Genomic DNA, 13280 nt, shown 5'->3' on the forward strand with positions numbered 1-13280 from the left:
TTTCAGTTATCCTGGGAGAAATGGCATTTGTAGACGGAGTTGTAGATAGTGTGCTCCATTTAAGTTTCCAGAACGAAAAATGGTCCAACAATGTAATCATCCGAAATTCCTGTCCAAACGTTCAATTTTTGAGGTTGCTGAGTATAGGGCTCTCGGAACAAATGAGGATTGACGTCACTTCACTAACGACTATTATGTATGTTAACTTCGCCATTTGAATAGAACGAACATTGATTTGAAAATATTGCATTGCACAACAAATGTCTGTTTAAATGTAACATGTTACCAAAGGATTCGCAGAATTCTAATCGACGGTGGAAATCATCCTCATTTAGTTCCTCTACCAGATTGATGACATAAGGATGGAATTTTACTTCTTTTAAAATTCTATAAACAGTATTTTTTGAAATGCCGGATTCCTCGGTAATCTTTCGTACAGACATTCTGTTGTCCATTTGAACACGTCCTAGACTGGCGATTTGGACTTCATCACCTCTCATTGGACGGTCAACTTCGCGTTTTTTATTTTGGACGGAACCAGTCTCATTGAATTTAATTAACGACTTAAGATACTTAAGGGTGGCATACCATTTTGTTATGATGATTTAAATTGAAGACACGATCTGCCACTTGTGCAGAATTATTGTTTTTATAATACAGATTCACAATCTCCACTCTCTCGTGTAACGTGTAAACCATTTTAATCAAATTAAAAATTTAACTAACTGCAAAGCGATCTCTTCCCACGAAGTACTAAAACAACTCAGTGCAGAGGAAAATATCAATAAACTGTTTCTCCAACAAAATTAGAGTTTATCAATTTTAAATGGGATATTGGAAATGTCATTGTTATTGATACATTTGGGACGTTGAGACGTCTTGAGTCTACCTGTACACTTTCGGCATTTATTAGAATACCATTCATGGTTAAAATCAAGTTATTTGGTTTTAGTTTAATTTCTACGAGACCTACGTACAAAAATAAAAGCTTGACCAGATAGAAAATAAAATTACCTTTCAAACGAGGTATAACACAACCCCTTAACCAATTTGAAAATTTCAAAGGGGTGGTTTCCAGGGCTACAGGGACGACATTTCGAAAACAACTTTTTCACCAACCGACGTCCCCCTCTCTATTAAAGTTGATGTGTTTTAGCGTTTTTTTTTTAAATAAATAACGAAAAAGATATTCAGGGTGGGTACTTTTCCCTGGGAGGTCCTGTATTTACTCTCAAACCGTTTACCTGTTTGCCGACCGTAATTCACATGGAATATATAATGTTATGAGAACTGGTACTGAATTTAAACTAAACTACTTATGCTAAAAAATCGCATGATATCGGATTTCAAAGAAAAGGTTTTGGACATCTGGAACTCCTGTTACATCCCTGACGCCTCATATCTTTCCCTCGTCAAACTCTTGTAGAGATCAAATAACAGAGTGCTCGGTTCAATGTTTTTTCCTTTTTAGTCCCTCAAATGTTATCCGGTTGTAATTTTTTTTTTTGAGAACTGAACATTCTGTTCCTTAACAGAGAAGTATTCACTATTTGAATGTATAGACCTGGAATTTAATGTCGTGGAGATGAGCACTCCGGAGGTAGCTAACACCAAACTTAATGTTCAAATAGGGAGTATTTTTTAAATCCAACTGGACTAGGAGGCCATTGGAGATTTCCTTTACTATTTTATTAGCTGCAATAATTTCAACGATCAATAGCCTCCTAGTCAGGTTTCCTTTAACCAGGCAATTAGGATAAAGCTTTCGTGATTGTGTAATGCCATAAACGCCTGTCCAGTTTATTTCCTGACATCAAACTATTAAAGTTATGTTGGTGTCCAGATCACGATCATAGTTATCCAGAATTTGAACTCTGAAATTTGTCAACGCACAGTATAATTTTGTCATCATATCATGGGTGTTACATCGCTGAATTGAACTTTAATTGGGTGCGAATCTACGTAAAAATTGTCAGATTTTTTCCAGCTCATGTCTACATGTAATTCCACTTCTTTATGGCGTAACACCTCACGAAAGCTTCAAATTAATTCATGTTGTTACACAGATTGGCAAATGACTTCTAGAGTCACCTTCAGCACGCACTGAAAGCGACTTTAGCTTATTTGCCATGGCAAGAATCTGTACTAATGACCTTTTGTGTTCCCAATAGATAGCAAATACTTAGTTCTTCCTTCTGGAGAACTTCATATCCGAGATGTGGGCCCTGAGGATGGCTACAAGTCTTACCAGTGCAGAACGAAACATCGGCTTACCGGCGAAACCAGGCTTAGTGCAACTAAGGGACGTCTGGTCATCACTGGTAAGTGACCAGATTGGTGTATATTGCGCTGAAAATTGCAAAATTTGAATAGGCAATCAATGACTAATTTTTGAGGATATGTAATTGGTATTATGAGATTTTTGCGAGTAAAGAGTTTTGCAACTTTTGGCTACTTCTTAGTTTTTGGTTTTAAATGTGCCATTCAATTACATATCTCCAGTTTTTTTACTTGCCATTTTATCTTTTTGATGCGCAGAGCATTTCTGTGTTTATCTTGAAAAAAGTACATACTAACATTTCTCCGTTTTCCCTTGGACTTTGATATACAGAGTGTTTCTTAACAGCTTTTTAAATTTTAAGCACTGATCTTTTGAAAACCCAAAGAGAAATTGCGTTACATATTATCCAGATACAGATCCAATTAATCGCTTTGAGCTCTATGAGCCTGTATTGAACGGGTTGCCCTGTCTCTTTTAGTTCCCGAGATTTTGATTATCAGAGATAGAGAGATATAAAGATAGATAGAGATTTTGTTTCACATTGATTTTCGCGATTTCGAAAGCCTCTCGAATTCAATGTTGTTTTCAAATTTTAGATCGCGCTGATCTTTTGGAAACCCGAAAAGCAACTTAATTAAAAATACTGTTTAAATGAATCGGCTGTATGAGCCCAATCAGCTTCAATGGGTTGCTACGTTTTTTCAATTTCCGAGATATGGACTAACATTCATGTTGTACTTATGATTTTAAAAGTCGCTCGAAGTGAAGGTTCTTCTAATTGCCACTTTTAAGGGTTTAACGCCTCAGTGGAAGTATTCAGGGTGAATCTAAGGTTCATATCTTCCGATTAGAACAATATATATCAGCTCAAGAGTTTCTGAAAAAAAATCTCATTCCTGTGCTAACCAAAAAACTGGTATAGGTTTCAAAGTGCGATTTATTTTTAATTTACGAATAAATTTTATTAGACTAAAAATGTTTGTCTTCATGTCTTCTACCTCTACTAAAAGAAAATTATATTAATTGCTCCTAAAGAATTAAAAACTTGGCAATTTACACTGGTTTTTAGTAGGCCCAGGAATGAGAAATTATTTTTAATCTTGAAAACGCATACTACGCTACTTGGGCAACAAAACTGTATGAGACTTTTTTATATTAAGAATTAATGCAATATTAAAAAATATGTATTCATATTGAAAAAAAGTCGGTGGCGTTCCATTTTTTTTCAGTAAAAATATCCCATTGAGTGGCCGCACGGGCGCCACTGGTGCAGGGGAAATATTTTGCCTACTCTTGAACATGCACATTTATCCCGCCATAGCGTTTTCCTAGTTTCATGTCCGTATCCCAAACCGTTTTTGAAACGTTTAAAAAATATTAAAAAAAAAGGAAATTAAACACTCTGTATCTTGGAATCGAAGCGATTTCAGACCAAACTTTATTCGATCTAAATATTCGTTTTTATGAGCTCTACATCCTCTGAAAGTTTGTCGGTATGTTTACGAAACACCCTGTATAAGTGACCAAAATCAAGAATTTTTGAGAACAATGTGCAAGTGATCAATTTAGAAAAATATACTAGCAGTGGCATATTTAGAATCCATTGTAGAAAAGCATTCGTAAACAACATTACTAGATATCCCACATTAAAAAAATATTGTTTTGCTGCGGTTTATCAGTCCCATTCATTCATTCCGTTTTAATGGAGCCTGCGGACTGAAAAAATGACTAATGACAAGGCGGCTAACAGTTCAATGAATGAATTTTTAAATTATGATTCAACGCCAGTTTGAATATTCCCGCTCTTGTTTGGTTCTCAACAAAAGCAAACTTGAATTCTCCCCACGCATTTTTATTTTTAAGAGATGAATAAGAGTTTACGAATGCTTTATTTGTCCATATTAATAAACGTCTTATTTATTGATAAACAACAGCATGCGGTAGCTACTTAAGCTCAACAACTTTCCCACAGAATCAGCTGATGCATTACAATGTGGTCGTGTATTTTCTAAACGAACAAGTGTACAGGAATTTAATCATCAATGATTTGAATTTTAATGTCGATTTGCATTTTAACCAAAAGAAAAACCGTTAAATTGTTTGCACAATTTACGGTAACAATTATTGGGCTGTTGAACTTAGGAGATAAACATTTGACTTTGTGTTAAAAACTCCTGTTTCTTTTGTTGTAGCTGCCGCATTGGAACTCACTGTATTTGCTTATTTCAGATTATTTTTCATGTCAGCAAAAGTGCAGTAATATGGGCAAATAATGCAGATAGTTTCTGAGCTGAGTTTATCTTATGATGCTTTTTGGCTACAAAAGTTCCTCAATTGTTCAAAGAAAGACCGTAAAAGCATCATGCAAAGACCCCTATCTCTAAATGTTAGAAATAGGAGTCTTGGGTTATGCACAGCTGTGGTAATTCATTTTTCAATGCGTTACCAAAGCTGTAGTTTTTTCGAATTTACCTGAATGTTGGGATAGGGTACCCTTGCTTCACTCGGGCACAATAGTCAAAAAATTCACAGAAAATTGTGAAATATGCTCAGGGCTTTTCCTACCTTCCACCTGGTCCTCGATCCTAAATTCCAATATTTGATACTCTTCGATTCGCTTTTGTTGTTGGAAATGACTGGGTACCCTCGCCCATGCGTCTGTTTTTGGGCTCCGTTGCGCCATTTTGTCAAGGTAAGTCCATTGGTGAACTTTCTTCTAGAACCAGTGGGAACTGTGGGTCCGAGATTTCCATTGGAAACCAGAAAAGATTATATCTATTCCGAAAACGTTTCGCTTAATCTACTGTGTCCCGCTCAAGGGTTTCCAGTTGTGAAAACAAGGTATATTACGTTAATTACTTGCAAATTGATACGTTAGTTCCGCAATTCATCCCCAAATTTGGTTTCTCCACTGCCGTTTCACCCCTATGAAACTGAGCTTAGGAAATACTTTAAAGAATGTTATAGTGTACAAACCAATGTTCTGGAATTTAGAACCTGTAGCCAGCGTCCTTCCTAAATTCCCCACCATGGATAACTCCAGAAGTTTTAATGGGTATCAGGATCAAAGCATCACCCTTCTATGCCCTGCTCAAGCATTTCCTGCACCAACATACAGGTAATTTACATTCTTATGTGATTTCACCTCTGTTATCGTAGTAGCCACGAAACCGAGCTAATTTTATATAGAGCCTGTTGCAAGCGTTCTTCCAAAATTCTCCACTCTAGCCGATTCAATGAGCTTTAAAGGGCATCAAGATGAAAGCATCACTCTTCTATGTCCAGCCCAAGCATTTCCTGCCCCAACTTACAGGTAAATTGCATCTTTCTCATATAATTTATACGGTCATTTTGGCATCTAGAACCAGTGGGCAGCGTTGCACCTAAAATTACCAAATCACCCCCAATTGATGCTTATGAGATAGGAGGAAATGTTGCCCTGTTATGTCCAGGGCAAGCATATCCTAGCCCTGTCTATAGGTAGGTTGAATTTCAATGAGGCAAGGGTACTTTGAGACCAAAAAAAAGCAAGTTGTTGACCCAAGCTGTGTTGTGTTTACCCATAGAACCCATTGGAACTGTTATCCCAAAGCTGACCTCTGGAGACTCCAGCCGCGACTTATCGGGCAAAGAATTAGAGGTTCTGACGTTGCAGTGTCCAATGCAAGCGTTCCCAGTCCCAAAATTCAGGTAAACTAGGCATGGTCTTTATCTCCCTTTCTCTCGCCAGAACCTGTGGGAAGTGTTGGTCCCAGACTCTCAGCTGGCACCTCAAAGATACAAACAATAGACAGTTCGGTTGGAGCTAATGCTACTTTGCTGTGTCCCGCCCAGTCTTACCCTGTCCCCACTTACAGGTATACAGAAAAATCTTAAATTTTGATTAAATAATTCAAGCGTGTCCTGTCCCAATAGCCAGGTTTTTGTTGCATAATTTAAGCTCAGTTCACTCTTCCAGAGCCCATTAGTAGCACCCTCCCTAAAGTCTCCTCGAAATCCAAGTATGATGTAATTGATTATACAATAGGTGCCACAGTGTCCTTGCTATGTCCAGCCCAAGGATTTCCTGCTCCTAACTTCAGGTAAATTCCCCAAAATTGCCCTCAGCTTTAACTAGATTTTTCTTGCTCAGAACCCGTGGGAACTAGAGCTCCAAAGCTGCTCTCAAATGCGAAAACCGTCTGGTTCGAATGTGCTCTTACTGAGAGTGTAGCTTTGTTGTGTCAAGGTCAAGGGTTTCCCATGCCCAAATTCAGGTAATTATTTCTTTTGACAATTATTCTATTGCGAATAGAACCAGTCAGTTCTCGAGCACCCACTCTGTCCTCTGACGTGCGCAGCATTACTATCCAAAAACATCAAAATCAAGGAATTGCACTACTGTGCCAAGCCCAAGGGTTCCCAACTCCTTCATTCAGGTAATTATCTAGCATACCTTACAAATCCCAGTTTCCATGCAGAACCTGTAGGAACTCGCGCCCCTAAGTTGACTCAAGCAGACTCAAAATTTAAAGTAGCCGAACGAGAAGCTAGTCTGGATGTTCCAATTTTGTGCCAGGCCCAAGGGTTCCCAGTACCATCGTTCAGGTACTGAGATGTTGGTCTTTCTAATCGTTCATTTCATATTTAATGTAGAACCAGTGGGTACCAGAGCTCCCAAGCTGGCCCAAGTTGACTCTAAGTTGAAATCCGTGGAACGCGAGTCTGGGTTTGATATTCCAGTTTTGTGCCAAGCCCAAGGTTTTCCTGTACCTTCATTTAGGTTAGTTCGAGCGTTAGATGTGAGAAAGGTTACCCTTTAATACCCTTCATTCAGATCTCTCATTGCTTGCTGTTGACTTTGACTTAAAGGGAACTAACGACTTAGTCGATTCTTGTCCAATCTTTCTATTTAAAGTAGCAGTTAAAGTTGGCAGCATGTTGGCAATTTGGCTCTTAAGTCACAAAATCCATTTATTTTTTTAAATAGAGCCCGTAGGTCTAAAAGCTCCAACCTTCTCAAATGACATAAAAATGCTTGGATATGATCGAGGGGAATGGCAGAGTTTCGCTATGCTTTGCCCAGCTCAAGCATTGCCCCTCCCATCATTCAGGTACCTCCAGTTTTTTTTATCATTAAAATTTGTGTTTTCTTTCTTCTGTTGAATGTAGAGCCTGTAGGATCACGGGCACCTTCTTTTTCCACTGAATCAAAAATATTTACTATGGACCGCCCTTTGGGGATCAATTTCGCCTTATTGTGTCCTGCGCAAGGGTTCCCTAGACCGAGTTTTAAGTAAGTACGAGAAGTTGATCCGTGAATTTTTCCATTTAGAACCGGTAGGATCCCGGGGTCCTTCGTTTTCCACTGAATCAGAAGTTTTCACCATGCGAAGGCCCTTAGATACAAATTTAGCTCTGCTCTGCCCCGCCCAGGGATTTCCCAGCCCAATTTTCAAGTAAGATATGAATCCCTCACGTGCTTCACAAGGGTACCCTTCGGTTCTCCTATAAAGATAGGGCTTTCATTTGAAATCGAACCACTCAAAAAATTTTTTGATATTGTGGAAAATTCTTTTGAACATAAAGTTTGAAATTTTAATCGAGATTATTTTTGTCAGCAACTTCCTCTCCTCCAACTAATATCGCAAAATTTTACATTCAGAAGTGTTGAAAAGTATGAAATTATTGTAATTTGATGCGTTCGCAAATTACTAAGAATATTACATGCGAATAAAACAAGTGATTCGTTTACTAACTTATTTTATCAAATTCTAACTATATTGTCAAATGCTTAAATTGAGGTATGTTATCGGCGAGGCAGTAGCACTGTCTGTTTTGAAATTTTCTCAAACTTTATAAAACAAATCCTACCAAACATGACTGCATTCTTGTGATATTGTCGGATATTTTGTTTTTCAAATATTCTGTACATTTAGGGATTCTTTTATAAATTATAGAAGAAGTCAAGAAGGACAAATCTGGATATATTACTGGCCATTGTATTATATATCGCCTATAATTTCTTTGCTGAACTGATTGACTCGTAACTAATGGTAACAATAGTGGCCACTGCGAGAGAAAAAGTCCTCTTAGATTGAGTGAGGGTCACACATAGATCTAGACGAAGACATTTTAATGAGATAGTTGTTTGCAGGCATTTTAGAAACAATATTAAATATTCAATATATCATAGACTCAAAATAAAGCAATGAAGCTGTAAAGCTCAAAAAAATCTCTACTTGCTGCAACGTGATGAGCTTGCTTATAAGATTAAAAAGTAACGAACCTTGTTAGTGCATTGATATGCAATTTTCTCTATAAATGGTGAATGCATCTACTAATTTCACATTTTTCAGTACTGCTTAATAGGGATTGGGCCCTTTGCAACAATATATTTTATTCAGCAGGGCTATTTAAAGGGGTAATTTAAGTGATAAAATTCTCTTAAATGTCTCAAATTTTCGCCTTCAAAGCTAAATAGACCTCTATTGAGTGGTTTGTTTTGGAATGAAAGATTTGTAGAAAACTAACAGTTATGAATTACAATGCAGAACCCGTGGGTTTCCGGGCCCCAGCCTTCTCTACAGAATCCCAAATATTTTCCATGAAATTGCGTTACCCTTCAACGGATAATATTGCTTTGCAATGTCCTGCTCAAGGATTCCCCAGGCCGAACTTTAGGTAGGGAAGCAAGGGTATTCTAGTTTCTCGGTATACAGGAAGTTTCCTAACTACGGTCCATAACTTCAGGACACAATTTCTTAAGGTATTTAAAAGAAACAAATTCCTATACATATGTGGCCAGAAATGCTTAGATTTTGAGACATAGGATGTTGAAAATGAATTAAAAAAAAAAAAAATTTTAAATATTCAATGCTAGGTTCTTAAAATGTTGTTTCGTTACGTTGGGAAACAGCTGCATTTTTAGTATAAAATAAATTTTCATCTCCTGCCAGTGGCATAGTTTAGCGTTCGACATTTTCGTCATTGATTTTTTAAAATGTTTTATTATTTTCGGACTCTCCTAACATTTTATAACAAAAAAAGGTCTCTTGATTTTTTTGTTTAATACTAATCTATTTTTAGAAAAAAAATTATTTATTTAATTCAGCTGCAACAAAAATAAGAGATAAGTATGGTATCCATTTTTTGGCACCGAGATTGTTGGCATTTTGCTAGTTATGAGTTGTGTATCAAAAGGGTGAATTAGATAATAAAATTCGAAAATGAATAACTTTACTAACACTGAAATTACTTAGAAACATTTCATCTCTTAGCAAATTTTGAAAGAGTGATACAATCACTGGTGAAACGACTGGAATCGTCTATTTAATCAGAAAATGGCCATTTTCAACATCTGCTTTAATTTTGTGTCGAAACTAATTATTTCTATGTTTGTTGTTTGTAGTTGCCGGCCGTTTTTTAAAGAATAAACTAGTATTAGAAAAAAAATCCAGAGATCTGTTTTGTCATAAAATGTTAGGAGAGTACGAAAGTAATAAAAATGTTAAAACATCCATTGGGGTTCTACATTTTATGAGGAAAACGTTGACTGACTTACGCTAAACTACGCCACTGGTGGAAGATGCAAATTGACTTTATAGTAAAAATGCAGCTGTTTACTAACTAACAACAAAATTTTAAGAACCTAGCATTGAATATTCCAAATTTATTTTTTTTTTAATTCAATTTTCACCATCTCAGAATCTGAGCGTTTCCGGCCACATATGTATAGGATTTTTTTCCTTTAAATACCTTAAGAAATTGTATCCGGTTAGGGACCGTACTTAGGGAACACCCTGTATATAGTGACTGTTTCTGACTGTGTGCTCTAGAGCCTGTAGGGTCGAGAAGACCTGCATTGTCATCAGAGTCGGATATATCCAGTCTGAAAAGGCCGTCAGACACTAATATTGCTATCCTTTGCCCAGCTCAAGGTTTCCCTAAGCCCTCATACAAGTAAGTTTTAACTTTAAGGTTAATTTTGCCTGAGTGTATTAGGATCCCTGTCTTAAAGAGGATGGTACTTGGTTGATATTGATTTGTTTTGAAACACATTTAGAGCCTGTAGGATCAAGAGCGCCTTCCTTTTCTTTCGAGTCTCAAATCTTGATAATCAAGCGCCCTATTGCCTCAACATTTGCCTTGCTGTGCCCGGCACAAGCATTCCCTAAACCAAGTTTCAAGTAAGTATTCATGGTGTCCTAGTGAGTAAGTTTCCTATACTTATTCAATTGTGGTAAGACCCCACTTTTTCTATTTGATTCAGAGTTGATAGGTTCCAAAGTACCTGCTTTGTCACAGAATTTAAAAGTTTCCTTGGAGTATTTGGTAAGGAAGTTGGGAAAAGCTTTGTTTTCCTGTATCCCGTTTAAGGCTTGTCTACTCCATTTTCGAGTCCTATTATTTAAACATTTGCGTTGTTGTGTCCGGCACAAGCACTTCCGAAATCAAGTTTCAACTAAGTGCCCATAGTGCTCTAGTGAGCAAGTTTCCGATTCTTGTTCGGTTGTGATGAAATCTTATTTTTTATGTTTGATTCATTTGACGATTTGATAATGATTGAGCATAGTGCTTATGCAGCAAGGGTATTCCTGTGGTTTGTTTGCATGTTGGTAGATGTTGACAGCGAGCTCGTTTCAGAACCAACTGGGAAAATTGCCCCTAAGGCCCCTGGGCAAAAATATGATGGCGGCAAAATTTACCTTTGTCCTTTTAATCAGACTTTGGTGCTGACTTGCGATGTGGTGGGATATCCAGTGCCAAATTTTAGGTAGGTTTTTCATTCTAATTCTCACTGGGATCTAAATCTCTACCCGAGTCAACATTCACTGGGATTTATGTACCCAATTTAGTAAGTTTTTGCATTTATTAGAACCAACAAATAATGTTGCTCCTAAGAAAATTGGTGTCGAATATGGCGAATGGAGAGTATCGACTGTGAAATCCAATATAACTTGCCTTGGCTAACTTGCCAAGTTAGTGATTTTCCAATGTCCAGATTTTAGTAAGTTCTGCTTTTCTTGTTCTGGTGCAAGGGTACCCGGTCTAAAAATGTAGGTATAAGGGCACATACGCCTTAGGTGGGTACCAATGATGCGGCCAATCGTCCGATTGACCGCATGCGATAAAAATGTATGCTAACTTACGGAGAAACTTTATTTCTATTCACACTATCATGCGGGTGATGAAGTGCAAATAGAATTAAGGTTTCCCTGTAAGTTAACATACGAGAGGTAATCAAAAAGTTCCTGGATTAATGCTTAAAAACTTTATTTAAAAATATTAAAAAATATTCAACGTTGTGTCCTTCAAAGTACTCCCCTTGGCAACATATACACTTCTCCCATCATCTTTTCCACTGCTGCAAGGATTCTGAAAACTGTTTTTGTGGGATGCTGTTCAGCTCTTCCAACGATTTTTCTTTAATGTTTTCAATCGTGTCAAACCGCTGTCCTTACAAAGATCTCTTGAACTTGGGAAACAAGAAAAAGTTCTCAGAGGCCAGGTTTGGTGAGTAGGGAGGCTGCAGGATGATAGTTATGCCGTTTTTTGTGCAGAAATCTCGAACGGGCAACGCAGAATAAACTGATGCGTTGTTATGGCACAGCACCTAATCTTCACTTCGCGTTAGCATCAGTCTCTTTCTTTGCACAGCCTCATGCAAATTTCTCAGGGTTTGAAGGTAACGAAAACGATTGTTTCACCTCGTGGAAGGAATTCGTAGTACACCACATCTTTCCAGTCGAAAAAACAGTGAGCATGACTAACGTTCGATTACACCTGCTATGCTTTTTTGAGTGTCGTAGGGGATTTTGGCTTCCATTGAGACGATTCAACTTTTGTTTCCACGTCGTAGCCGCAAACCCACATCTCATCCCCAGTGATGATGCTTTTCAAAAAGTTTTCATTACCATGTACCATTTCAAGAAGTTCTTGATAAACCTGAACTCGGTGTGGTTTCATCAATCAATCAAATTCATCTTGCAAAATATCGAAAAATGGCCAAATACGCAAAACTCGCTCTACAAAATCAGCTGTTACTTTGCAAAAACGAAAAAAATTTAGAATCGAAAAAAACAGTAGTGATTGAATTGAGTTACGCTAAACAATGCTATCAGCTACACTGCTCTTCATTGCGGCGTTGTCTCATAATTCAAAAATTCTTGGAACTCTGTGATCACTCCTCGTACATTTTTATTGCATGCGGTCAATCGGACAGCTGGTCGCATCACGAATACCCGCTTAGGGCGTATGTGCTTTCAAATCAACTCTCAAATCTGCGGGTTTTTGCAGAACCAACTAGTAATGTTAGCCCAAAAAAAGATTTGGCCAAATTTGAGGGGTGGCAAGTGCTACATGTGCTTCAGAATGGTGTTGCATGGCTCACATGCCAGGTGACAGGATTTCCTGTTCCCCGATATTTGTAAGTTTAAAAGGAAATAAATTAGTTCTTTTAAATCCGAAATTCATGTTGTTGGGCTTTTGACAAACGAGAATATTACGGTCTGTTGACTGGTGATTATTGCTGAGACTACAACCTGTGGCTGGTTCAAAAAAATGCTTATAAGTAATACGAGGTCAGCTTTATTATAGTTGAATTTAATACATTTTTTTCTAAAAATAAGTTAGTATTAGGCAAAAAAATCAGTAACCTTTTTTGTTGTAAAATGTTAGGAGAGTACCAAAATAATAAAAAGTGTTAAAAAAATCCATTGGCGTTCTACATTTTATCACGAAAATTCGACTGGCTCACTCGTAACTACGCCACTGGCGGCAGATAAAAATTGATTTTATACTAAAAATGTAGCTCTTGACCAATGTAAAATAACTGCAACAAATTTCAACAACCTAGCATTGATTGTTCCAAATTTATTTCAAATAATTTTTTTTTACGTTTTCAACACCCTGTATCTTAGACTCTAAATGTTTTTTATCATATCTGCATAGAAAACTTTTCTTTCTTTAAATACCGTAAAAAATTGTGTTTAACCATTACACGAATTATTGCAATAAA

General features: G+C 37.2%; 1 protein-coding gene across 38 annotated transcripts in view; it reads left to right on the forward strand.

The window, feature by feature from the left end:
* The window catches only part of Dscam1 (Down syndrome cell adhesion molecule 1), a 120137-nt gene that overhangs the window by 40366 nt on the left and 66491 nt on the right, over positions 1-13280 (forward strand). For 22 of the 38 annotated variants that reach the window (XM_066388644.1, XM_066388647.1, XM_066388640.1 and 19 more), the window contains one exon: positions 2172-2321. In XM_066388644.1, the coding sequence (XP_066244741.1) occupies positions 2172-2321 (150 nt within the window). Of the gene's footprint in view, positions 1-2171; positions 2322-5275; positions 5400-6011; positions 6139-6239; positions 6364-6575; positions 6700-10098; positions 10223-13280 lie in introns of all 38 variants that reach the window. The other 16 variants (XM_066388668.1, XM_066388667.1, XM_066388670.1 and 13 more) reach the window with 5 other exon arrangements.

The sequence above is a fragment of the Euwallacea similis genome, chromosome 4, assembly GCF_039881205.1.
Source record: "Euwallacea similis isolate ESF13 chromosome 4, ESF131.1, whole genome shotgun sequence".
Lineage (NCBI taxonomy): Eukaryota > Metazoa > Arthropoda > Insecta > Coleoptera > Curculionidae > Euwallacea > Euwallacea similis.